This window comes from Tigriopus californicus, chromosome 6 (genome assembly GCF_007210705.1).
Source record: "Tigriopus californicus strain San Diego chromosome 6, Tcal_SD_v2.1, whole genome shotgun sequence".
Lineage (NCBI taxonomy): Eukaryota > Metazoa > Arthropoda > Copepoda > Harpacticoida > Harpacticidae > Tigriopus > Tigriopus californicus.
In genome coordinates, this window is record NC_081445.1 from 993,468 (window position 1) to 1,020,763 (window position 27,296).

A 27,296-nucleotide genomic window follows, 5' to 3' on the forward strand; every position below is an offset into this window, starting at 1 on the left:
CCCTGTGATGATATGTAACAAAGAGAATGATGACTTCTAAGAAAAGGACTTTCTTCAGTTGTGTATTCTTTCATTCTGATAACTTAAAATAACGCTCACCTGTCCATTAACGTTTATGGTGCGTCTACACGAGAAACATTCTGTCACAAAGTTTGCCTAATTATTTCGGAAATGTTTGGCTTTTGACAAAAAGTTCATCTCTTAACCGTCTACACGTGAAACTACCCGATCAAAACGGTTTGACAAATTTTTTGATTCAGATTTCTAATCAAATGACCTTGCCAGTGATCGTATCATTTCCCAATGGGTCTTTCATTCAATATTTATGTTATGCACGTTAAACAAGATGATTAGTATAATGAACATAGGGAAAACTGAGGAATGAAATTTGAAAAAGAATAAAACGATGGACACTATCATGATAAGAATGTTTCGCTTTCCAAAAAGGTCCTTTATTTTGCCAATTTCAATCTGTGCGGTCATATGTTGGCTGAAACCGATTACTACTTGAAGGCGTGTTTTGCCCCGTTCTATGAACTATACCACAAGCCAACTGATGAATCACTTCTGATAAAAATTGCTTTTCGGAAGGTTTTCGAAATTCATTTTGACTATAAACCATAAATCAATTTTTTGGAAACGAAAACCCGACCAATTTTCCAACTCATTATTAATCGTGAATAAATGGACAACAGTTCTCCAAGAGTATCATAAACTATTTAATAGCCGAGAACGGGTCGAAATATGACAACGATATATAGATCAAAGGTCATGTCAGGAACGTTAACACAAATATAGTAAGAGCATTAAACATGATAAAGACAATTTGGATATTTATATATATGCAGTAACATTACGGATGGCATTGACTTAAAAGAGTTCAATTTTATAGAACCAATAAGGACCAACCCACAAGAACAGACGGCATTTCACAGGGAAGGTGATGGTCATGGGCAGCTTTAAAGTGATGACATGTCAGTGGTAAGAACTCGGGTCTGTGAGATCCGACTGATCTGGCTTTCATGGCTAAACTGGCGGGCGGAAATGGACGAAAGAGCAGTCAAAAGTGGCTGCTGGTCCTGATGCTTGGGTCTCAAGGGTGTACGTAGAGGACCGATCATGGCCGCTGTGTGTCCGGCCAAGAACCTCCAGGTATGGCCGATGATTCCGTTGTCTCTGATGATCTGATCCAACTTGTATCGGATTAATCTTCTTTGGACGAGGTCAGGAATCCATCCATTCCATCCATCCATCGAGCTTTGGGTTGGCTCGCTCAAGTCTTGCTCACAGACGGATGTAAGTAAAAGAAAGGGGCCAGGACCATGGCCGGGTCCGGGTCCAAAACCGGGCTGAGCCCGAGGATAGGCCCAGGGTGGGTGGGTTGACTGGGTCGACACTTCCATTGTCTGGACGGGAGAAGATGAATCCGGATTCCGGAGATAGGTGTTGGTTGGTTGTTCGATCGATCGATCATCATTCGATCATATTTCAATCCTCGATGGGAGATGGAAGTGTGACTACTGAATTAAGAAAGGATGGGATGACATCTGATGACTTTGAACATTGAATGACAATTCCAGGCCCCTTCATACTCTATGTTGGGGTTATTTCTGCGTCAAAAACGAACCACAATCAATACATTTTTCTTTGTTATAAACCATCATAGATCGAATGAGTCAAGTTCCATAATTACTGAAAATGGACACCTTGGTTGGAAGGGCGGGGAGGACTGCTGTCGTCCATGAAATATTTGCTCTTTGGCAAACAAACTTTAAACATGTTCAAATCGAGAAATGTTTGTGAAATGCTCGTGAAATGCCAAACAATGTTTGTCAAGTGGCTAATTATTTGCCGGATTATTTGTCGTGTAGACGCACCATTAGTAACAACGCTAATTGGGACATTAAAGCAGGAAAGGAAGATGACGTCACCGTCAAATTTTGACAGGTCAGGTGTACTTTTACATCTTATGTATTATTATTTTTTTTGAAACCTAAGAAACGTTTTTGGGTCTAATATTGTGCATTGTTTCTGGGTTTTTTAGTACCTCTGCTATTTTGAAAAGTACCCCAGTGACCTCCCAAGGTTTGCGCTGACATCACCAGAGAGCAGCTAGCTACTTAAAGGAGTCAATAGTTTGCTCTCTAAAAGTTGTCATAGCCTGGCGCTTGCTTTTACATGATTACACTCCACTCGTCATTTCTATTGATGCAATGTTCCAATGTCATAATGGATTCATCTTCTAGTTTTCCAGAAACATATCGATAGTTGATGTTGAAATATTTGCATGAATATCTCATCTTCTTTTGCCCAACCAAGGCCAGGAACTTGCGGATGGCCTCGAAGCCAACGACAGGGACAAACAAATGTGTCATCCTAAATCCCCCCATAAACACCTGAGAAAAGCTCCAAGCAACTAGTCTCGCCTTGAGATGGTCAACATTTCCATTTTCCGTTTGATGAAACAATATTTGTTCCTTTTGGGTAGATCGACGAAGGTCCTCAGGTCATGCTCATCCAAAGATGACCTCGCCTCCATCTTGTCACTACTCCACTTGTCAGCATCTTTGTTTGCTTGTCATGGCTTGTTAAAAAGAATTCAAATCAGAATGATCAGAATGGTCTCCGGCCACCATTTTAGTTTTCTTGATCAGTTGTGCTATTATGCCCTTTTTTCAATGTCAATATTAATTATCAACGATCCCACTATCTAACCTGACCTCAAAATATCAACCAAGGATCAATCTGACTCGTCAGCACTGGTTTGCAATATGTTCTCGCAAGTAGAACCGAACCATGAGAACTTTAAGAACCCCTTCAAGTTAGCAACATTGCTTGAGTTATTCCGAAAGGCGAGGCCATTTTAAAAGGGGGAGTAAAGGAGCCCTTAAGGTTTTTTTAAAGGCTTTGCTCATTGGTAGCAATGGAAATGGTGTAAAGTTTTATTCTACCCTATGACCTAAATGGCTCGACGACTAAGATTATTGAGCCAAAGAGGAATTCAACCTTGCGTTGATCACATGTTCACCACCTCATGGAGTTTGCTGAGAGCATCATGTAAATAAGTACGAGCTTGTCAGTACAGGCTTAAGTTGAATTCAAAGTTTGCAAGAGAGATGTGCGAACAGGACTCTCTGTTTTCTGACTGTGTCTCGCAAAAATGGGGAAAGGAATGAAGACGTCCTTGATCATGGTGTGCACGCTGGCTTTTCATTTCCCTTTTCGCATCATCTCCTTGAGCTGAAAACACCAGATCTCCACGTGATTCACAACGGGGTGGCCATCATTCAAAGCCATCTCTCGACTCGCCGCATCGGCACTCGTCGTCAATCCAACGTGGTTGTCCATTTCCATAAATGATCAAGATTATTATTGCATTACTCCTGGCACGCACGCACCACATGAGCAATACTAGTACTAGTACTACTACTACTTAGGTAAACCGGTATGCCGAATGTGTACGAACGCGTGCGTGCCTCTCTTTGGCTTCCTTTTCTTCATCTTTTCATGACAAAAAGCCATGGCAAAATGCCAAGTATAGGGCAAAAGTACTTCATCATTGGTTTGTGAAGGAAGGAATGAGGGAGGGAAGGTACCTTGAGGTGTCCATACAGAAGGTGGGTGGGTGCTCGAACGTTGCGGAGTGCTTGACGAAGTCAAACCAGCCGCTCAAAGGAAAGCGTTCGACAGTCTCGAGACTTTGTCAGCACTGAGGCACATCATCATCATTAATAATAATAACAATCTCTTGTCACAGTGGCAATGCCAATCAAGGTATGTAGGGAGCTCGGGGAGATTCTTTAATTTCTCTTGACAAGAGCGCGACACGATCTTGAATTTGAATTCATTACCACTACATTGACGGAGCATGCGACGAAGGCTCATCCATCATGGTGAATTCACTATTCACTTGAGAAAAATCCACTCGGCCGGACCTTGATCAATGATCACATATCCGTTTCTCGGATCACCGATGAGGGTCATTGGCGATTACATTCCTCATTCCGGCTTGATAGCATCGATCACCGAAGCTGAGAAAGCCATTGTCCAATCAAAATGCCCTTTGTCTTCGTCCCCAAAAATATACACCACTCCAAAAGGAAAACCGTGTTGTTTCGGTTTTTTCCTATCCCCGTTAGCCCATAAGAAACCGTACATGGCTGGTACCCGGTGAGCAGTTGGAAGATGTCAAAGAATGACCGAGGATGGTGTGATGTGACATGCCCAAGGAAAAGTACAAGAAGCCCAGCCTCGTTTGTGATGACGGTCCTGATATGAGCATCTTTGTGTGCTTGCCAATCCAGACGGATTTCGAGTCCTTGAGTCCTTGAGCAGTGGGTACTTGGCACGACACAACAGCAAAGTTCTTTACTTTATGTTTTGCTTTTTTCATGTCTGAGCGTTGACCTCTAGTCTCTGAAACTTCTGTATTTGGGCAAGGCCAGGAGGCAAGCCAATACCGGTCATCACACGGATCTTCGCCACAATCAAGAAAACAGTCATGAAAATGATGCTCTTAAGCACAGCCTTGGCACACTCACTCAGAGGGGTGCTCGAGTGGTTGCCTCTTGAATATTAATGTGGCTCTAAAGGGAGAAAAAAAATTGCTTTTTTACCTCATGGCGAGGCGGCCAACCGTGTCATTGATTCATTGAACGGAGGGGAAAAAATGGATCCCCCGAGAATACCATCAAAGCCAGTCGTTTCTCAAAATAAGCAACCAACCGTGGGAAGTTGAGGTGGTTTTTGACTCTTTTCTTCATTGAGCGCTAATAAGGTTGGCAATCAACGTGTATTGGCAGGGCTCCAGCTCACCCATATCCTAACCTACCCTGGGTACGATCTCTGGCCAGCCGAGTCCACGCTTCTTTTTTAGTACATTAATTATCACAACATGAGTTCCTGCTTGAACCACTTGAACGGACCAACCTGTCTGTGGTCATTCCCGGGGGTGAGGTAAACATTGATAATGATGGCTGTGATGACGGAGAGGAAATAAAGCTTCAATTGGGATACCACCCATCATCAGAAGAAAACTAAGATCTGACTTCGAAAAAGGCAAACGAATGAGAATTTCCATCCCTATCGTCCTTTTCATTCTCCTTGAGCTGCCTTCTCTCCTCGCGGACAAAGGATGCGAATGCGCTCAAAGATGCCTGATTTGAACAAGGTATTTTTCGCTGAACATATTATTGTTGATACATTCTAACCCCATATATAGACCACCAAATCTTCTGAGAGACCTTATTGAAATTAACAAGGAGTTGTATATTGTGTACTTGTAGCATACCAGCAACTTTTTGTGATCGTCTTTTTCCATAAATTTACCCTTAAAAAACTAAATTTAATTCTAGAGTTAGTGATGTTTTAAAAGTTAGTCATCAAAAACTTGCGAAACTATGCTTTTTGTGGTTCTACTTGGCCAGAAATGATGATTGCAAAAGTGTCAATCATGCAGTAACAACCTCCTTTAAAATGATTATTTGCATATCATAATTGTTCGGAATTTTACCTATAGAGGATTTGAAAGGTCTCCCAAATGAATTGTGGGGTTATTCATTGTATTCTAATACTTTAGCAATGCATTTTTCATCCAATGCTCTCTTGACAAAGTCTGGCATCTTAGAGAGTGTTCCCTCGTTTCTACGTTTGTTTGTCCGCACCTAGACGAAGCAGAGGGCGCTACTTCCGCTCAATGAAAAGGGCTATTGTCGGCAACCTCTAATTTTGGTTGATGATGTGCGTGCAACGGGCGACAGTTAGGTTAGTTTTAGCTTCATGTCCTTCTTAGGGACCCATGACTATGTACGTAGAAGGAAAGGCAGAGGCGAACATATCTTGAGTTATCCCTCAACTGACACCAAATTTAGAAATGAGTTTGGTGACAAAGTTATCACTTTTCCTTGACTTAAGCGTCAAGTTCGCTACTTTTGGACGAAGAGGACAACGGTATTCTCTTGGGGTGCAAAGTTTAGGGAAGGGCTTTCTGCTTACATCAGGCAAATCATGCTGAACACGCTCGTAAATGAGCGTTGGATGATCGCGGAATTGTGGATTGTAACGCTCAATACTGACCAAAGCTCGGAACTCGTCAATGGGACTTGCTTGATCAAAGGTAAACTCAAATCCACTCGTCACTTGTATTTTAGAAGTAGCGCATACAAGCCAAGAACGTTCTTTCTCCCCAACTACCACGGGGTTACAACGTGCATAGTCACATTTTGAACAAGAAGGTCCTCGGTTCGATTCGCGTCCCCGATCCCTCTCAAGGAAACTTTTAGAAGCCGGAATTAGAATTTCACAGACATAGAAGCATACGAAAACGGACTTTGACACTGAGAAATCAAGGTTCCGTGCAGTCTCTATTTATTCACTGTACTTGTAGGCGTAAAATGCACGAGATAATCATTCTGTGGCGATTCTGGGATTCCAGCCAGTGATCCGTACTTTTTGACGACAAAGCCAATTCAACTATCACGACACCAGTGTTTTTAGCTTTGTACTTGAGCGGATCAATTGGCTGCCTATTCTTTTATTTCCATTTTTTTCGCAAACTCCCATTCAAGACGACAAAAGGTATTATTAATCTTACTTGATTTTATATTCATATAATGTTTCATCGACCAAAAGATTAGAGTTAGCACTTGAATGTAGGGCTGATCCGGAATGGTGGTCGGAAACTTGTCCTAAATCCTGCCAGAGGATCAACACCTCCATATTCCCAACCAATGGCTCATTTTCTTGGGAGGTTTCTTTTAACCACAATTCAAACTTCTTGGCAGAGCCTTCGAGTCCAGGGATCTCCCGATGACGATCGCTTCCAGTCTCAAAAAAGAAAAAAAAAGACATCCGACCGAGACTCAGACGACCTACGTACTGTACGCTGGAAAACCACAATGGAGGGTAAAATGTTTCTCGTTCGGGCTCTCTCAGCATGACTCCATGACGAAACGGTCGTCTACTTCACCGTTGAAGGACTTCCTCGGCAGACCCCAAACTCACGAAAAATGCTATTTTTGCGTCAGAGGTCTTTCTGTCAATTCGGGTGAGCAGTGCGGATGAATCAAATCGATTGGCAGGGAGGGACAGCCACCACCAACGTCCGAACGTCTGAACATCTGACTCGATCACTAGTACTCGTATATAAGGAACTCTTGATTTCAAACACATCGTCAGTGTCACGAAGATGCTCTACGTGTAAAAGAAAGCCTCGCACTCAGTCCGTCCTTCTCGTATCTAGTCAAAACCGAACCGTCCTAGTCAAAATGCTCAGGCTTCTGTTTTTGGTTACTTTGGCCTTTTTGGTTGGAGTAACCTTTGCTCAATATGGTAAGCTCATTTACGATTGTCCTCTTCGTTTTTAACAAGCTCAAGCAACATTTGATGGGACGTTCAAAGCATGCTCACACATAACTTGAATTGAAGAGCATATCTATCCCTTTAATATGATTTTTTTGTGAGTTCTAAAGGCCATTGTTATGGCGGAATGTAATGGTAATCTCGAACAAAGATCAGTTCAAACGAAAATAAAAAAGTGACTTTTGGGGGTTGATTTTTCTTCAATTTATCTACTCATTGCAATTGCTGTAGTAGGGAGATTTGCTTACCTTACTCTTTTTTGGTTTTAAATATTCATTTTTGGTTGACTTCTGCACTGCGCTACTGGGAATGAGATCCCCAGCAATTCAAGACGAAAAACGGATTGTTTGTTTTTTCATCGGGGTGAATTTTAGGACTCCCTGATCAAAGACTGCATGGACATTTTCTTGGTACTCACGACTTTATTAGACGTGAAAAACATGAGGTCTTAGGAACTTATGTTTTGATTCATTACGGTTTTGCTTTAAGGGCCTTTCACAAACCATTTTCAGTTTACCAATTTTGGCTTTTTCTTTGAGTCTACATGTTTTTGCCGCCGGTTTGTGCGAACACGTTTAACTATAATTGTGTGTTCCAGGAAATAGGTGTCAGAATACTCGATTTAAAAAATTCGATCACAGCAACTGTGAAACAATCTGGCGATGGCTTGAATTCTTTTTAACAATGAAATTTTTCATTCGAGTAAAAAAATTACGCTTTCTTGCCATCTCTCTAGCTTGCCAGATCACTCCTCTCGAGATAGGTCTTTTATATCTTGTCTACATACCTTACTTCTTCGTTGTTCCACGAAGCCTTCTCAACCCCCTGTTTTTTGTTCAGTATTGATTTTGATTGATTTGTGAGACAGTTCTATGTCGTTCTAAAACTGTAATTTGTGGTGTTACTAGCGTAGGAGGGGTGAACCCCGTCAATGGCTACAAAAGCCACACATGGCATTACCCATTTCCAAATTCCGAATTCCAAATTTTAATAAGTAGTGAATGCCACGTCCAGCATCATATTAGTTATCCGTCTGTGGGCAAGGTTAGCGTGTCAAAGTTTCTTGACAAAGGTCGGGGTAGGGAACCGAACCGGGGACCTTGCTCTTGTCCGACCCCTTCACTTAGGTTCGTTACGTTTACTATGTTGTTATTGTTTTTAGCACTTTCGCGCTTCACACTTAGATAGGCTAAGGAAAACGGTATTCAGAATATTACTCTAACCAAACTTTTGCCTCGATTGAAAGTCTAACCAAGGCGCTGTGCAGCGCTTAGAATGTTTTCAAATAAATGGCAAAATCTACTAAACTACCGAGACATCGAGAACCAATTGAGAGCTTGATCCCAGAAAGGTATTCACATACTGTACATTTTTAGAAAGCATTCATGAGCTTTGTACCAACCCAGGATTTAGGGTCCATTCTAGCGACTGGAGAGGCTTAATGTGCATTTTGAGAGCACCTTCAAGTCCTCGAGAATCCAGGCTAGCTTGAACAATGAAGTCCACATCTCTTCTTTCTCGGGCTCCTTCATGATTTAATTTGCTTCCCTCTGATATTCGTAGGGAATACGTAGGCCTTGTTGATCTGGTAACATCTTTCAAGTCAGACTTGGACAAATTTTTGATCAACCCAACAAGGTTTAGCCAGATCTGCCAAATACGAAAGGATCAGATATTATATGAACATAAAGAAAGGTAAAATGAATCCATTTTTTTTGCATTGAACTCCTAGAGATCCCATTTCCAGTAGCAATAAGGAAGCCGCCAACAACAACAAAAAAAAGAATATTTGTCCACATAGCCCCCTTATGTTGCATGAAATATGATTTGATTTCTGCACTTCAGAGGGCACTTTGTGAGTCAGCTTCTTCCGAATAAAGGGCCAGGTTGAGCCGGATTCATATTTTCATTTAAATATGATGCGCAAGTGCTGTTTTTGGCCATTTCTATCAAAATCTTATGTATGATTAGTGACCTGGGTCACATGTCCGGAAAAGAAAGCGCTTTCATGGCATGTCACGAGCAGTTTATCTAAAAATCTACCGGGCCTCTTCCTGAATAGTTTGGGCACTCTGACGTTGCAAATAAGGGCCCTTATTGAACACAAACGCTGGAACAAGTTTCCAATTTCACAAATTCAACTTCTTTTGTTCATTCATCCGGGGATTTGTGCCTTTCTTCGAAATGCGACAGGCCAGACAAATTCTACTGGATAGTTCGGTTGGCACCACACACTATCCCTAGATGAAAGTGAAGAAGGACCTGTCCCAAAAATGACGCACATCTTGTGTTGTGATTGTTGAGTTGAAAGGAAAATTTTGTCAAATGTTACAAACAGTTGGTATTGATAAATTTTGCCCACCAAGGGTGCTTTAATTGAAAAGAAAAAAAATAATCTCAATTACATTTGGAATTTTGGAAAACATTTTGACGTCCACCACGCAAAGGATTGGGATCTCCGTTGAGAGAATCATCAAGATTGACATCTGAGGAGGATATATTAGCTATAACTAAAAATACGAATAAGGCACGTCTTTTCCTGAACATGAGAATTTCACAATGTTTCACAAGTATTTTTTTTTTGGTTAGAATAAACTTTGAAGAAGTTACTTAAAGTTCTTCGCTTTGGACAGTTAATCCAGTACCAGAAGTGTATGGATACCAGGGCATGTATGAACTGATATTCCGTTATCAATTATCTTTCCAAGTCATGGACTCCTCAATCATCTCACACCTCATTGTTTACTCGATCAAAATCTTACGAACCAGGTCTTAGTTTCCAAGTTTCCTTCTTTATTTGTCCAATTTTCGAAAGTCCAAATTTGAATTTTCCCCGTTTTTCCTTCCTTTCACAATCGTGACTCAGCCTCACTTTTCTGTTGCAGACCAACAATACTATACCGGTGATGATTTCCAGACCCAATACTACGAAGAACCTGGAGTCTACGACCATTATGTCGAAAACTATAACCAGGTTCAAAAATCGCCAATACAAAAAATAGCGGACAAGTTCCGCAATTTCATGGATTACCACGGCAGCGGACTTCGACGTCAAGGAATCGCCACCATTATTGTCCCTGTAAGACTTTGTTATACTATTATTAAGACTTTGTAATACTATCAGCAAAACTTTGTTATACTATGACTAAAAATTTGTTGTACCATTGTACCATCAGTAGGACTTTAGACTTTGTAATACTATTATAATGGAGGTAAGAGCGGCGGCGTTTTTTCAGCTAAACATGCCTGAACGTCTATGGGATCAAGAACAACGAAATGGGTGTCATTGGACGCAGTATATTCATGAGTTAGTTTGCTCTAGAAAGATGATGGCTGTTAATTTTTTTATCCATTCATTTGTCGAAGTAAGTGGGGGACAACTTCAGCCATAATTTTCAACTATGGCGGCGAGTGGGACAATAGGAGCAAGGACAAGTTGAAATTCACTGTGGATGACTGGAATAAGTACAACAAACCCTGATTCCTGATCCACTCATCATTTACATTCCGACTTTTGGCTCTTTTGCAGTTCATATTTCCCCTTCTGATTGGAGCGGCAGTGGCGGGTGGGGTCATCTTTGTGTCTCAAGATGCGGCCCAACAACGGAATGCCCTCAATGACCGGTTGAATTCTGTCTCATCTGAGAACAGTGTGTTCACCGGAGCCATTCAAATGCTCACCAATCGACTCGCTCAAAGCGAGGCCAGGATCAACGCCTTGCAAGCTGAATTGAATGCTATTGAAATGGAGAACATGGCTGGTGAAGAGACCACACCTGGACCCGATGAGGAAACCACCACCAGTGCAGGATCCGAAGAGGACACCACCACTGCGGGACCCGATGACGACACCACCACTGCAGGACCCGATGACGACACCACCACTGCAGGACCCGATGACGACACTACCACTACAGACGCCAGTGCCGAAACCACGACAGACATGCCCACTACAAGCGGAGAGTTTGAAGGAAAGATGGGTCGGAGTGCACGCATGGATAAGCTCTTCTGGTATCAATAGATAGAAGACTGCCTAGTTTACCGCTCTCAGCTTGATGAGAATTTGCCTCGCTGCATCCTTGTGGGATCAATTAGTACTGAAACCAATGTTTCTCTTAATAAACTGTCCCGGTATCCTCAATTTCTCTTTGGTGTTTATACTTCCTCTCGGAGATGTTTTTAAAGGTTTAGATGTTTCCGGTTTTTTTCCTTACCACCATGGGCCGTTTGGGCTTGCTTACGGCTGCTAGGGCTACTTTCGACCGAAACACTTTTGTTGACTCCATTAACCCTGGTCTGAATCGCGAATTCAGCTTATAAGCTGGATCCTTGGATACAGACGTCTCCTCTCCTATCGTCTCATCCGTCTCATCACGATGGTCAAAAAGCCTCAAGCAGTTTTAAGAAACAAATCCATTACGCAAAACCATTATTTCCAGTTTTCTACCTCGCCAAATCATAAGGAGTCAGTTGATCGGATTGATTTATTGAATTTCTTTCTCAGATTAAGGGATTATATGCCAAATTGTTACAGTTAGTAGACGAGACTGATCATCCAAGAATACAGCTAAAGTTTTGAATCAAAACATAGGTCCCTTGGGGCACATTGCATTCGAAACCAAAAAAACTGCTTGTCTGAAAAAGAATGTCTGTTTCCAGTACTTCAAACTGTTTGAATCAACCGAACTGGATACATGTACTATGTAAATGGGGTTGAGTTTTGCAGTTAGAGTTAACACGTCCGAGCCAGAGACGATGAATGCTTATGACTTTACACTTGAAATGCAAAGATTGGGCTGTCGGGTAAGTAATTGCTACTTTTTGAATGTTGAATGCACAAGTAGTGCTTATAAATAAGAAAATGCGTTTCGGTTCAAACTAATCCCAACAGCTGCAAGCAAGCCGATCGACCGATGACACTTTTTTTGCCCCTGGCGGTAAGCAAAAAAAAGGAAACATCTAGACTTTCAAGATCAAAATCAGCACTTTCCGAGCTAGGTCTAATTTCTAAAACGCCCTCAACATAAAACATTCAAATGGACATGTTTTAGCATGCTTTCCCAACTGATTTAACATATAGAATTAGTAATTGAGCGACCAGTGAGTCACAATTGAGTCGGTGTTGCCTATGTTGACTTTGCCGAGGCCTTTGACAAGCAAGATTTGGGATCGAATGGATCATCATTTTTATCAATTCCATGGTTTTCTCCATACTTCGGTTGTTCATAAAGCAGTTCTATACGTTTTATACAATTGATTTTGTCAAATCAACTTTTGTCGCAAGATAGCCTGGCATCCATATTTTCAAGGAATTCGTGCAGCATAAGATTTTGGCGATGTTCTTCTGAAGCCTCCAGTGTCTCAATTCTTGGAAAAAACTTATCTTTTTTAATTAAAGGCATTTTTCACCAATGAACATAACGATATTTCAAAAGGGTATCCAGAATTTTTTCTTGTCAACTTCAAACGTTATGACAACTCTTCGATGTACGGGATTTTACGTGTTCAACCTTTATTTAACGGGCTCCATGTCAAAAGCGGCAAAATAAAGGTTCACAATTCCTTAAGAAGGTTCATTCGGGGTAGGGAAGCAATTGGTTAAGATCAAGGGGGGGATCCCTTGGTGCCATACATGATGTCAAGTCGGGTGTTCCACAAGGCTCCACATTGGGGTCCCTTCTATTCATCATCTTCATTGCTCCGCTTCAACACTTCAGTTTTAAAGTCAGCATCTTTTCTTATGCTGACCATACCAAATTAGTGTGTGGTAGGAATGGTGGTCAAGATTCCGGTAGTTTGGTAAAGGTCCTAGATCAAATCTACTCTCAGTTTGCTGAGGGTATTATGGCCTTCAATGGAATGAAATTCCCCTCAATGACATTTGGGTCGACGCCATTAGACTCTTCACTATTAAATGATGAAGGTAAAGGCATTCAGGAGGTCTCATCTATGAAAGATTTAGGTGTAGTCCTCCAAAAAGATGGAAAGTTCGATGAGCATATCCAGTTGAAAGTTGGTAAAGCTTTTCAAACATGTGATTGGATATATCACACGTTTAAGTCCACAGATAGCATCATGATGCTAACTGTGTACAAGTCGATTCTTCAGCCGCATCTTGAATATGTCTCTCCCATTTGGTCTCCAATTAGTTCAGTAGGTTTGCAAAAGCTCGAGTAGGTCCAAAGATGTTTTTCTAGGAACATTGAGGATGTGAGTGAGCTCTCGTATTGGGAGAGGTTAGAAAGGTTGGGATTGAACAATGACCAAATAAAGTACGGAAGGTGAAAGAGTTTTGATTAAAATTCCTGATTAACCCTTCATTCAAGGGCTAGTTAAATCCGCCCACAGATTACGTTGGTCGTTGGTGGATCACATCTTATGTGAATAATTATAATTAGTCGATGATTGATCCAAAATTGGCATTGCTCGTTTTGCAAGTGTTTGCTTGCCCTTGATCTGACTCCGTTGATTCATGCATTCGGTTTGATTACATGTAATGATGCGTGTACACGACAAATAATTCGGCAAATAATTAGCCATTTCACAAACATTGTTTGGCATTTCACCAACATTGTTGGCCATATCACAATGTTCAAAGATTGTTTGCCAAATAGGAAATGTTTCGTGGACGACAGCATCCTGACCAGACATTCGAACCAAAGTGTCCATTTGCAGCCATTATAAACCTTAACTCACTCGATCCATGATGATTTACAGTAAAGAAAAATGAATTGATTGTGGTTTATTTTGCCACGGGAGAACACCAATCTAGTACCCAAGATTATGAAGGGACCTGTGATTGTCAATCAATGAACAAAGTCATCAGATGTCATCCAACCCTAACTTACGCGTAATTTGGTAGTCACACTCCCATCTCCCATCGATGATGATTGATGATCGATTAACACGCATCTCCGGAATCCGGATTCATCTTCTCCCCCCCCCAGAAAATTGAAGCATTGACCCGAGTGAACCCACCCACCCTAGGCCTGCCCCCGGGCTCGGCCCACCGTTTCTGTTACATCCGTACCGTGAGCAAGACCTGAGCGAGTCAACCCAAAGCTAGATGGATGGATGGATGGATTCCTTGACCTCGTCCAAAGAAGACTGATCCGATTGAAGTTGGATCAGATCATCAGAGACAACGGAATCATCGGCCCATACTACCTGGAGGTTCTTGGCCGCTTATTAGTTGTGGCCATTCAGCTCTTGGCTGGAACACACGGACATGATCGATCTGCTACACCCTTGAGACCCAAGCGTGAAGACCAGCCAGACACTCTTAGCTGTTCGTCCACCCATTTTTATCCATGAAAGCCAGATCAGCCATTTCTGGCCGGATCGAGTCCTACCCACTGCCTCATTAACTTAATGCCGCCCATGACCATCACCTTCCCTGCCAAATGACGTCTGCGCTTGTGGGCATGTCCTTATTTGTTCTTGAAAACTGAACATATTTTAGGCAATGCCATCCGTAGTTTTACCTGTATACAAATACCAATATCGTCTTAATCATGCTTGATGCTCTCGAAAACCTTCCGAAAAGCTTTTTATGCAATTCATGGAATGAGGTAAAACATGCCTTCAAAGTAGTAATCGCATAGAATGAGATTGACAAAAAAGGATGTTGTTGGAAAGTGAAAAGCTCTTTTCTTTTTGCGGACTTCCTTACCACCACTGTGATTGGAATCCCAGCAGTTCAAGATGAGGAAATTTATTCATTTTACTGGACTTTTATTTATACATATATATTATTCGATCGACCAACAAATCAGAGTTGGCTGATTTGGATAACCCTTGAATATAAGGTTGATCGTGAATTTTAGTCAAAAACTTGTCCAAGTCTGACATAAATCCTGCTATTGGATCAACGCCTACATACGCCCAACGAATATTAGAGGGAAGCAAATTAAACAATGAAGGAGCCCGAGAAAGAAGAGATGTGGACTTCATTGCTTTAACTAGCCTGGATTCTCGAGGACTTGAAGGTGCTCTCAAAACGCACATGAAGCCTCTACGGTCAGCTACAATTAATTCGTGGTTTGGGACAAAGCTCATGAATGCTTTTGAAAATTCTCATCATGACAGAGCCCAAAGGTGGTTTTTTTTTTAAATTTAATACCTCAGTCTTCACACTCTTCATTATACCAATCATCTTGTGCATAACAAAAATATTGAATGAACTCAAGACCCAGTGGGAAATGATACGATCACTTGCATGTTGTTCATCTGACTAGAAATCGAAATCAAAATGTTTGTCGAACTATTTTGATCGGGTGGCTTCACGTGTAGACGGCTCAGAGAAGAATTGCTCGTCAAATACCAAACATTTCCGTAATTGATAGGCCAGCTTTGTGACAAAGTGTTTCTCGTGTAGACGCACCATAAGATACCAGAATTTAACACTCCAGATAGGATGTGTCACTAACTCTCCACTAGTTTGGCCCATTCTTTCAACCCCAGCAAAGTTTAAGATTTCAACCTCGCCAATCCTCTTGGACTGATTTTTCATGTACGAATATTCACGTCAAGCAAGGAATTCTGTTACCCTCAGATTGCATGAATTGTTCTGACTGAAAACTACTTAACGATGGTAACATCCTTGTTAACATTTGGAGTTTGCTTTCCTCTTTGATTTCCGATGTGCATGCAACTATTAACTATTTAACTATTTTCAGAAACGTTCCAAATCGATGAGCAATCTTTTAAGTACCTATAACAATGGGTTTACTTTTGAAAACACCACGTGTCATGTTCCATTCTGGAAATTGCATTCTTTGTCTTTTAGGCCAACCCTTTTAGTATAGGGACATTATTCCCACCTCAGGAGATCGACATCAAATTCACGCTCAAATAATGAATCCAATATTGATTGCCCTTTTCGTTGGGCCATAGAAATAGTCTTGTTCCACATACATTTGTCGAGTGCTGAGCGGTGTAGGGTGTGGGAAGGTTAAAAGCAGTCTGGCTTGGGATGTGTGTGGTGTGCGTGCGTGATCTGTGAGTTTCTCCAATGGCCAAGACAGGAACATCCAAAGGAAAACATTCACCTTTCAAAGATCGAGTGCAAGCGAGTCTCTTGACGATGAATTAGTAGACTTAAGAGCCTGAGGAGCAGGGTGAAGATGCACCTTTCGCTTTCCCTCTGACTCACATCCACTTGAGCACCATCTCGCAAGCACTCCTCCCGTACGTTGAGTAGTAAACTTCCCTTGATCAAATGGGGGAGCGCCAAGGAAACCTGGAAAGACATGTGGATTGTGGAGCGAATGCAATCCCGGATGGGGAATGGCCAGTAGTAGAAGTAGTAATACTAGTAGTACTAGCAGTAGTAGGAGGTAGCTCTCTGACATTTAACTCAACTCCATATATGGAAGTGGGATCTCTCGCTCTCTGGGAGTAAAAGATCATTCGGCGAGGAGCTCGTTGGAGGATTTCCCCCAAGATATTTTGGCACTTTGGCACTAAGAAAGCCAAGTTAGGCGGGACACCGGCGAACGACGCCGCCGAACCGAGATTGGAGATTTGTTTATTCCTATAAAACCCAATGAGATCTGGGAGGGTTCCTCAGTTTCCTTCTGGAGTTCTCTGACAATCCATAGCCATCCCATTCCGGACTCGCTGCTACGGTCTCCTCTCCACTTCCAATAGAAATCACTCTAACGCCCAACCACTCTAGCCAACATGTGTGATGACGAGGTTGCCGCTCTGGTCGTGGACAATGGCTCCGGAATGTGCAAGGCCGGTTTCGCCGGAGATGACGCCCCTCGGGCCGTGTTCCCATCCATCGTGGGCCGACCCCGCCATCAGGGCGTGATGGTGGGCATGGGACAGAAGGACTCGTATGTGGGCGACGAGGCCCAATCCAAGCGAGGTATCCTCACCTTGAAGTACCCCATCGAGCACGGTATCATCACCAACTGGGATGACATGGAGAAGATCTGGCATCACACCTTCTACAACGAACTCCGTGTGGCCCCCGAGGAGCACCCCATCCTCCTGACCGAGGCTCCCCTCAACCCCAAGGCCAACCGGGAGAAGATGACTCAAATCATGTTCGAGACGTTCAACTCGCCGGCCATGTACGTGGCCATCCAAGCCGTGCTGTCCCTGTATGCCTCTGGCCGAACCACCGGCATTGTCCTCGACTCGGGCGACGGTGTGTCCCACACCGTGCCCATCTACGAGGGTTACGCCCTGCCCCATGCCATCCTCCGGTTGGACTTGGCCGGTCGGGATCTGACCGACTACCTGATGAAGATCCTCACTGAGCGTGGTTACTCATTCACCACCACAGCTGAGCGAGAGATCGTGCGCGACATCAAGGAGAAGCTCTGCTATGTGGCGCTGGACTTTGAGCAGGAGATGGCCACGGCCGCCGCCTCCACCTCCCTGGAGAAGTCCTACGAGCTGCCCGATGGCCAAGTGATCACCATTGGCAACGAGCGATTCCGCTGTCCCGAGGCCCTCTTCCAACCTTCCTTCTTGGGCATGGAGTCCTGCGGCATCCACGAGACCGTGTACAATTCCATCATGAAATGCGACGTGGACATCCGCAAGGACCTGTACGCCAACACCGTGCTCTCGGGCGGCACCACCATGTACCCCGGTATTGCTGACCGCATGCAGAAGGAAATCACTGCCCTGGCTCCCTCCACCATCAAGATCAAGATCATCGCTCCCCCAGAGAGGAAGTACTCGGTCTGGATCGGGGGCTCCATCTTGGCGTCCCTGTCCACCTTCCAGCAGATGTGGATCTCCAAGCAGGAGTACGACGAGTCCGGTCCCGGCATCGTCCACAGGAAGTGCTTCTAAGCCGCTCGCCATGCCCTCGACGAGCCTCAGAAGCACCCGCCCATTCTCTCTAGCCCTTAATTGATATATGCTCTCTCTTTCTCTTGATATTCTCCCGCTTATATTCGCAAAATTGATGCACAACTCCTAAAGCCAGAAATAAACTTGTTGATAGGGATAACAAAACCAGTGGGCTTTCAAGTCAATTGTCAAAGTTTGTCCAACTCTCAACTGTCAGCAGGCCTAAGCATCCGTCAGTACGTAAGTACGACGTACGTCCTACGTTCGTAGAGGACTGGAACTCGCTTGAGTCATTCTGACATTCCCCGAGATCTCCATGAACGCGAGAGACACACACACACACACACACACTGCATCCAGGGAAGATGGCCCAAGGAGACATCTCCCTCTGTTTCTCTCTTTTCTCTCTTTCTTTCTTTGAGGATCGACTTTCAATGGAGAGGGACGGCTCCATTGGCCGGTAACGCGTTCCATGCGTTGTCGCATCTGACAACAATGCATTGGAATTGCATCAAACGTGCGCTGCAAATCGAGCAAGAGCTATACATATATGATGAGCTAACTAGCCAAGAAGGTGTCATTTTAGCATTCCCACTCACTCTCAACATTCCATTGGGGACATGGTGCCATTGGAGGTAAGCGAAACACGTGCGGGATATCAACTCTAGGACAGAGATCAATTTGGCCAGCCACTGATGATATCGTACGTAAATGCATAGCTCAGAGGTAGAATACATATTTGCCTGATCAATTACATAATTAGTTGATTCGTCAACGCAATTATTCCCTTTGGCGAAAGTCAAATAGAAAAGTCAGTTGTGTCATTTTATAAATCTTTTGACACCTATGTATCAATGTTTTGATTCGATGTTGTGCTTATAAAAGAGCATGAAAAATGTTTCAACTTGAGAATGAAACGAGAACAAAGACAAAACAGAAACAGAAAAAGCCCATCATTGATTGTCTCCAAACGGTTTTTTACGTTGTCATCAATAATTTGAACATCCCCTCTGATGAAGCCTTGAAGGTTAATAGTTTGTCACATTGAACACGAAGCTACCACCGCACTGTTGGTCTGTCTTGCCTTCCAGTGACCCAAATCCCACCGACAATCTCAAATTGAAAGATCGAACAATCGGACCATTGGAATCCAGGATCCGTGAATGGTCGCTCAGTGCAGCGAGTGATTTCCATGGGGGAATGTGGTGGCGAAACGAGGTCACAACTCTCAAGCATGTGTAGAACGGAACGATGACGCCTGTTGCGTCTCACACGATCGAGCCACTTTAACCCCCACCACCACCGGCACCACTTATTTTCTTACTTACGTACATACTGACATACTTAGTGTGCGCGTCAAACCAGGCATCAGAACAACCCAAATCAGCCGATCGGGGACCTCATTAAAACGCAGAGGCATTTCGCTTGAATTTCATACAGTCCACAAATTGGCAAGTGTTGTTGTTACTGCATCATCAGCATCGTCATCATCATCATCAGCAGCAGCAGCAGCAGCATCGACATGAATTCAGTGGGACGAAAGTGCACGGTGTAACCAGAATCAGGTAAGACGAGCTCCGTGAGTGATAGGTTGAAAACCTTTTTTTTCGGGGGACTTTCATGGTCCGAATTGGGACACACTCGAAAAGGCCCCAGGGGATTGAGTGCTTTCTATGGTTATTATGATTGTGGATGTACTACCCCTCCTAAATGGATCACTTCGGATCAACTCACTTTTAGTGCACTCCTCATTGGCCATAAGTCAAGTCATGACCCAACTGGTCTTTCTCGGAGTTTGTATGGCCATTATTTGTGGCATGTCTGCCCACGCCTCGCCCTTGGGTGTGTTCGCCAAAGACGACCTGAACACCTTGGATCATCAGGCGGTCATGTCTGGTGGACTTCAGAAGCGCCACCTGGGCGGACAGCCTTCCTTGTCCTTGTCGGGATCGGCGCCCATGGACGACTCGTCAATTCTGCCCTTCCTGGGGAAACGCTCTTTGGGACAGGTGAGTGTCACTTCGATCTGATGGGCCGTTGTTCCCACGCTCTCAGGTCCTCAAAAGCTGGTGGATTGAGACTTTTAGCGGGACAGTATTTCTGGGGATTCTTTGACATTCTGGAGGGTGATTAGTTGGATTAGTAGACATCAAGTGTCTGGCAACAATGGGATTGATTGCTGTTCCCCTTGTGGTTCCTTGGAAGCCCTTAAGAACAAATTAACTAGAGACCACTTGAACATGCATTCACCCTCCCAAATTGGACACAATAGTTTCAATTGATCATTCACACAGTTTGCTAAAAACATTTTCAATGGCCTCGGATGATTTCCAAACGTCCTATAATATATGTAAGTAGGGATCAAAATGAACCAGGCAATACATATCTGGTCGTTCCTCCCTTCTCACTCCATGGCCCAAGGGCGGTGTTCCCAAACCTTGATTCCGACCTCAATGAGAGCCAGTAAAGCCTGGTGTTACATTTTCCGTACATAGCCTTACGTAGAATGTACCTAGTAGGTAGGTGTGTGCGCTCGTGGGTGTGCTCTAAGAACTCGAACTTGTTTCAGGGTGAAGACAAACAGAAGCGAGATCCCACGGTCTTACTTGATAGGATCATGTTTGCCCTGCAAAAGGTCATGAGTGAGAAGGAGAAGGAGGTGCAAGCGACCCAGGCCAAGTTAGGCCTCCGCACTCCTCTCCCAGAGGGAGCCTCGGCCCACCCATCTAACAAGCAGGATTTGTTCAAGGAAGAAAGCTCGGTAACGCCCAACAACATTGTGGCCTTTTCGGGGGTAAGGCCTCAATGTGTGTGTGTATTCTTGTCCATTCGTGTACTACATGTAGTAAGCCAGTTGCGCACATGCCCAATGCCCCATGGCCTTCAGGCCATATCGGCTTCGATTTTCATTTCAAGATCTGAAAAGCCCTATGTGAGACATGTGATCTTTTTTTGAGCATCCGTTGGGCCGTCACGAGTGGTTATATTGTTATATTAGTCAATTGCCTCCTTGCTTATAGAAATTTGCTTAATCTTAACTTAGACACTCACAATTTTTCACTTGCAAATACGACCTAGGTATCTCATTATTGTGAGCACTCCATATCAAACCTGTACCAAGTGCACACATTTCATATTTCTATCGACCCACTCGTAATGTTCGCATTTGAATGACCGTGTTCCATTGGACCTTCTTGCTTTTTACCTATAAGGCCTGAATCATATTATAAGTTCTAATCAATAAGTAATTGCATTCTACGTAAATTTCACATTGACCTCAAATTCATGATGAGCCCTTAAACGTAACTCGATATTACCCATCAGCCTTTCTTCGAAAAAGAACCCTTTTGCAATGAATGGAAGAATCAATCTCATTGCGAAGGCGCCAAGCATCAATTTTTGCTCGAAAACCAAGTAGAAAAACTGTCGTATTTCAAATTATGTGCATTTCTCGAGTGCAGTGTCGTCTTCCACTATTGATAAGGCTACTACTATTCATGGTGATCAGAGCCCAGATCCAACTCGTCGGTTTTATTTTCAGTTCCACATATTTTGTATGCAATTCACTTTGGTTATTGGTTATCCGGTTTGCTTGCAAATCCGGCTTGTTCTCTGCCCAATACGAAACCAGTGGTCGTCTTGTGCAAACCGCAAATTGCGTAAGCATTTTCCCCACTTCCATTGAATGGATGATCGATTCCCCATTGCTCGCATTATTCATCATGAGAAGTGGGCGGGATTTTGATTTCCAGGAACTGTTGCGTCTTCGGTTGTCTCTGAAAATAGCTGAACAGATCCGGAGGATTAGAGCGACCTCGAAAGGCTATTGGGTCGAATGCTTGGAGGTTGGGTTCCCCGTGAATTTCGGGACCAGATCGGAACGGGCCTTGGACTTGGGAAGGCCGGAAGGCCTGATTTTGAAAGCGAGGCATGATTGGCAGGGAAAAAGCATGATTGGATTGAGAATGATGTACCTCTGAGAGCTCCTGCATCATGACCTGCGATATAATGCAAAGAAAGAATTTGTGAGTCCCTGGCGATGGACAACTTTGTTTGTCAAGTCATTCGAGAAGTTATGAAAAAGGCACGGGGAACCTCTCTGTCTTGTCATGCAAGAATGAAGACTTGGACAGTTCTTTGCGTGTCAAGGACGAGTGGTTAAATCAAACTTGACGGGATCAATTATAATCAATTGACAACTAATGGAAAGTAGTCAAGGGAAAACAGCGACAATGGCGACATACATAGGCTTCCTGCGCTACACGAAATATGGTTTACGTTCCGCACTTCAGAGGGCGCCTTGGGAGCAAATGTAGCTCCGCCAGATAGAGGGCCGATTGGACCGATCCCTCTGTATTGAAATGAAATGCTGTGAATTACTTTTTGGCTAATTCTATCAAATTCTTATGTTTAATTAGTGATCCCGGTAACAAAATACCCGGAGCAAAAAATTCGTTCATGGCATGTCAAGCGCAGTTTATTTAGCAATCTACCGTGGCTCTTCCCGATTTCGTTTGGGCTGTCTGACGTTGCCAATATGGGCTCCTATTGCGAAAGGTGTTCGGTTGAACTTTCAGTTCCAGTTTCGATTATGCTTACCGATGCTTAATGCGGCCCCACAATGAAAGGGATAAACAAGAGACTAGTCCATTTCTTTAACTATTGCTTGTTTGTAGTATACATAGGTTGTCTTATGAAAAGGACGTTCATTTTCGTTCCAAATCAACGTTGCCGACATGCCAGCCACTCAAAAGGAAAAGCCCCAAACGGGGAAGAGTAAAATATGTTTTGCCAATAGCAAGGACTAGTCTGCAAAATGGAATAACTCATCAAGGCTCAAGTCTTATTCAAATTGGCTCGAGTATTTCTGAATTGACTTTTTGCACCTCGAATATTAAGGATTCAAAATTTCGTGCGTCATAATTTTCATTTTTAGTTTGCCCTCTTTCAACGCAAACCGTGAACTTCGGCACGAACCACTGGAAAATGGACAAGAACGCTAGAGCTTAGAGTTAAGAATCAACGTTATGGAATCGAGAAAAAAATAATTGGATTTTTTTTTCAAGTGACAAAGATTCCAGGTTGCTCCAACTACCACGTATTTTGATTTGCAGCTCGATCGAAGGCCTGCTATCTCAAAGCTCTCTCTTATAACTCCAGAGAGAATGAAAATCATTCATTTTTCCCCTTCTATGTACTGCGCTTTGATCCAAGACAACTTTTGTACCAGTCGTCGTTGGATTGGGCGAATATTTGAAACACGTAATTTTAGTAGCCAGAGGCCTAGCTCATTTCAAGAAAAATTCAATACGCTGTCTCGAACCACAATTACTCGTTTTCGATCTTAGCCTCTCCGTCCATGCTACAGGGGTTCATGGTTTCGAAAAAGGTCTCTCTCGGTCCATTGCCCAGCATGAATAGAGAGGGATGTGCCTTGTTGCAGAATATCAACATGCTTTTAGCACTGGTTCATAATGCCGCCCATGAAAGTGAGATAAGTATTTCATTTTACAATATAATGGCACTTTTAAACACGAAATACGGTTCTTCCAATAAACACTACAAATATCATCGCAAATCTTCAATACCACTATGATGAAAGCAAAGCAAATTTTATCAATCTGTTTCACATTTTAAAGGCCATTTCTGAAATTGGGCTCTCTTGATTTTGATCTTTGGATGGAGCCATGGAAGAACATTTATCAGATCTCAAGTGAATCATCATTCCATACTCGGACTGACAATCCTAGACAATTGGAAAGTATCCCATTCCATCCCGTTATGGATGCGGCGGTTCTGGAGGCGGTACATACATGTATCATACATACACCTGAACTTACCTCATCGATTTCGTCAGAGTTGGAGGAGCTGTGGGCTGATTCGCCGCCGCCATCCGACCATTTCCATCTGGTTTTGGATTTGTTCGGGGATCGGGCCAGATCTTGACTTGTCGCCGTCACTGGTTGCTCACTGCTGCTCTTGATCACATCTCGAAGTGTCAATTGCACAACGTTCAACAATTCCTGTCGCAACGAGCTCGGATCGATGACGGGATAGTGATTGCTGAGTGGACTAGAACTGTTATTATTGCTCGGTGCCGTCGAGTCTGATTCAGCAGGGGAAGATGGTGAGGATTCCAAAAGCGGTGCTGACGACACGGGTGACACCGACGATAAGATCAACGAGTCCGAAGACGACGACAAGCCTGGATGACCCCGGTGAGGGGCCCCAACGTCATGATCATGATCATCCTCGTGTTCGTCTTCGTGGCGGATATGGTGGTGGTGGTTGTGGTTGACGCTCTGAAATCAAGGCAGACAACGGAAAGGAAGTCATTTCCTTGTTTCATTGTGACACCAATGCCTTCAATAATGAACATATGAGGATAAACTAAGGATGAGAGCACGTGCGCTCACTCTAACAGACGAAACTACCCTTCAAGTTATTTCTTCTCGAGTTAGGTATCCATAATACTTGATGTGTTTTAGACTTGTCAATCCTTTTGCACTCCTCGCTCAGGGAACGTAATAGTGCTTGGGCGAGTCCGGACTCGAGTCCGAGTGCACTCGAGTCTTTTACTCGATTTTGGAGAAATTGTCCGGTCTTGAGTCTTTTGGGACAGAAAATAATTGAAAACTCCACTCGTAGATAATGCAGGTTTCGTCCATAAAGGATTTAGGGGTTGTTCTTCATTGTTGAATTTGCTTCCCTCTAAAATCTGTTTGTAGGGAATACGTCATAATTCGACAGATGTTTAATGAGCACCCCAGATCAACCCTACATTCAAGGACTGCCTCGATCTGCCAACTCAAATTTGTTGGTAGACCAAATATCATATATGGATTCAAAGTTAATGAATGGACGAAATGCAACCTTTCGTTTCAAAAGTACTGGGGATTTCATTCCTTGTAGCAGTTTGAACAGCCCGTGAACCAAAACAAACGGTACTATTTTTTTTTCTTTCTTGAGGGTGTTTTGGCGAAGAAAAGTTCAGAAGTCGTTTTTGACCACTTGGCAGAAAATGCTGGCAGAAGGTGTTGGAAAACTTTTTCCTTTAAAGTCATTTTTTGCCATGACTGTTCAGAGCGAAAAGGGTCAGGTTCTTAGCATTAAGGTGGGTGCTTCTCTCGGGTCGGTTTTGGGGATAGGCGGTCCCAATCTCTGGGGACAGAGAAAGTGTGTATCTGCATTTGCAATGATATTAAATGTCCTTCCAATATGACATGCGATGACCAAGACCCCTCCCTTTCCGCCTTCAGTGAAGTCTCCTGACATGTCCATGTTGCTGCCTTTTAGCTAACCCACCTTTGAGGGATTTGATCCCGTCTCGTGCTCTGAATTGTAATGCAAGGCATTACTTCTATAATATACTCCTATATTATGCAATAGTATAACTTGGGGCTCTGATATTTGGTTGAGTCCCTTTGTGGAATAATCGAGAAGAGGAAAGATTGACTTGATTGGAATCAATCATGCAAATTGTGCTCTCTCCACCCGTCGAGGCATTTTTTATTTTTGTCTGGCTTTGCCTTTACCTCTGAAAGTGGTGGATGAACCGAATGTTCGTAGGAATGGCTCAGCGGTAGATGATAAGGCTGGGGAGAATCATATGAGATCGGGGGTTTGGTGTTCAGCCGAAAATAGAGCGGTTCCCGTTCCCGATATTGGAACTTGGACTGAGGTTGGAAGAATTGCTCATAGCTCTGTTTCAAACCTTGCAATTTGTGACTGAAAAGCAACCTGTTTCTGAGCAAACTAACGCACGATTAAGCGGTATCCTTAGCCATGGCCCACCCACTCACCCATCTGGATGGTGATCGATGTAGAATTTGGTGGCCCGCTTGGCCTCTTTGATCTCAAGTCGTCGGCAATGAACGTAGCCATTGGTGCTGGCTCCCGCAATACTGCCCATAATCATGCCAGCCGCCACCCCGCCCAAAGTAGCCATGGGACCCCCTAGTAGCGCCCCACCGGTGCCAATGATGCTATTAACGGCTAGCGTTGGGCAAGTCAGTAACGAGATGCCGCCCACCCCTGTGCCTGTCAGGGCAGCCATGCTGGTGGCTCCTCCGGCGATGGCCCCGACTCCGGCCCCAAAATTGACGCCGGGTCGGGCACAGTCCGGGACGTATTCGCTCAAGATCCCGGCACAAATGTCAATGAACGTGAGCCCCACTAGGAGACACTCGAGGGTCACTCGTCGATTCGGATTGGTTGGCACCATCTTGGGTCGGTGGAGTTCATCTTGTCTCTTGGACGCACATGGTTCCTGACTTGAATCCAACTTGAAACTGACGATATGACTAGGGGGAATAATAGATAAGTTGGCCCAACAGCTCTCGCAGAAGGAGTCCCGCAGGGGTAATCTCTGTAGCCATCAATGCTTCTTTGGTGTGACGACGACTTCCTCTCTTGGAATTTCTTGGTAGTCATTAATGTACTCGTACGAGTGATTTGGGATGCCAGATATCATATACTTAATAACAAGCCACAAACTATATTTAAGGCCTAGTCAATGTCATTCGTGTTCTTCTTTTTCAGAGCGGTTTGGAACGACGAGGCAATAGCCACGGGAAAGTCTATTGGCGCTGCTATTTCAACGCCGTCTCTTGCTTCTAAACTTGAGATTTTGACGAGCGAACACCTTAATCATCATTTAACCGTTAACCAATCAATGCATTGTCAGGGATGAATAAAGTTTTTAGTGTTTTCTTGCATTAGTTCTAGAATCACGCATGTTTTGCCGGGGATTTTCTCTCGGGAGCCAGATTGTCCAACAAATGATTTGCTTCTCTGAAAACAATGGTAAAGCCCGGTGTTTGATGACAGGGAGGCTGGTAAAGCTTTGACTTGTCAAAACATGCAGACAGCATTCAAAATGACGCGGAAGCAACTTTTGATCAACCCTTGATGGAACTGAAGGACTCACTTTTGGACAAGTTAGCTATTAGTGATTCTAAAACCTAGCTGAACGAGTGGAAAATCGTTTTCGCAGACAACTTTTCAGGGCCCTAGATACCGATCGATGTCAAAACAATTCAAAATGACAGTTTTCTTAAATACCTACACTGTTTTTCAAATTCCACCAATCATTAGTACTCTCCATTTATCATAATTGAGGC

General features: G+C 43.6%; 4 protein-coding genes across 5 annotated transcripts; 3 read left to right on the forward strand and 1 right to left on the reverse strand.

Moving 5' to 3' along the window:
• The first annotated feature begins 6,675 nt into the window (after positions 1 to 6,675).
• LOC131881563 (uncharacterized) lies at positions 6,676 to 12,031 on the forward strand. The gene is made up of 3 exons (XM_059228452.1): positions 6,676 to 7,329; positions 10,245 to 10,438; positions 10,889 to 12,031. Exons 1-3 carry the CDS (start codon positions 7,059 to 7,061, stop codon positions 11,378 to 11,380), a joined length of 957 nt encoding a protein of 318 aa, XP_059084435.1. The 5' UTR covers positions 6,676 to 7,058; the 3' UTR covers positions 11,381 to 12,031.
• A 4,880-nt stretch (positions 12,032 to 16,911) lies between these two features.
• LOC131881562 (actin, clone 205) lies at positions 16,912 to 18,339 on the forward strand. Its single transcript, XM_059228451.1, has one exon. The coding sequence runs from the start codon at positions 17,044 to 17,046 to the stop codon at positions 18,172 to 18,174; it is 1,131 nt and encodes a 376-aa protein (XP_059084434.1). The 5' UTR covers positions 16,912 to 17,043; the 3' UTR covers positions 18,175 to 18,339.
• Positions 18,340 to 18,453: 114 nt separating this feature from the next.
• LOC131881565 (uncharacterized) lies at positions 18,454 to 26,891 on the forward strand. 2 transcript variants are annotated; one of them, XM_059228455.1, is made up of 5 exons: positions 18,454 to 18,809; positions 19,266 to 19,739; positions 19,915 to 20,183; positions 20,744 to 20,935; positions 26,716 to 26,891. In XM_059228455.1, the coding sequence occupies exons 3-5, from the start codon at positions 19,944 to 19,946 to the stop codon at positions 26,791 to 26,793; spliced, it is 510 nt and encodes a 169-aa protein (XP_059084438.1). In that variant the 5' UTR covers positions 18,454 to 18,809; positions 19,266 to 19,739; positions 19,915 to 19,943; the 3' UTR covers positions 26,794 to 26,891. The 2 variants fall into 2 exon arrangements, with proteins under 2 accessions (XP_059084438.1, XP_059084437.1); XM_059228454.1 differs by having other exon boundaries at positions 18,461 to 18,809; positions 20,744 to 20,968.
• On the reverse strand, positions 21,523 to 26,825 carry LOC131881561 (uncharacterized). The gene is made up of 4 exons (XM_059228450.1): positions 25,977 to 26,825; positions 25,710 to 25,902; positions 24,015 to 24,476; positions 21,523 to 22,172 (listed from the first exon to the last, which is right to left on the reverse strand). The coding sequence occupies exons 1-4, from the start codon at positions 26,396 to 26,398 to the stop codon at positions 21,888 to 21,890; spliced, it is 1,362 nt and encodes a 453-aa protein (XP_059084433.1). The 5' UTR covers positions 26,399 to 26,825; the 3' UTR covers positions 21,523 to 21,887.
• Positions 26,892 to 27,296: the final 405 nt, after the last annotated feature.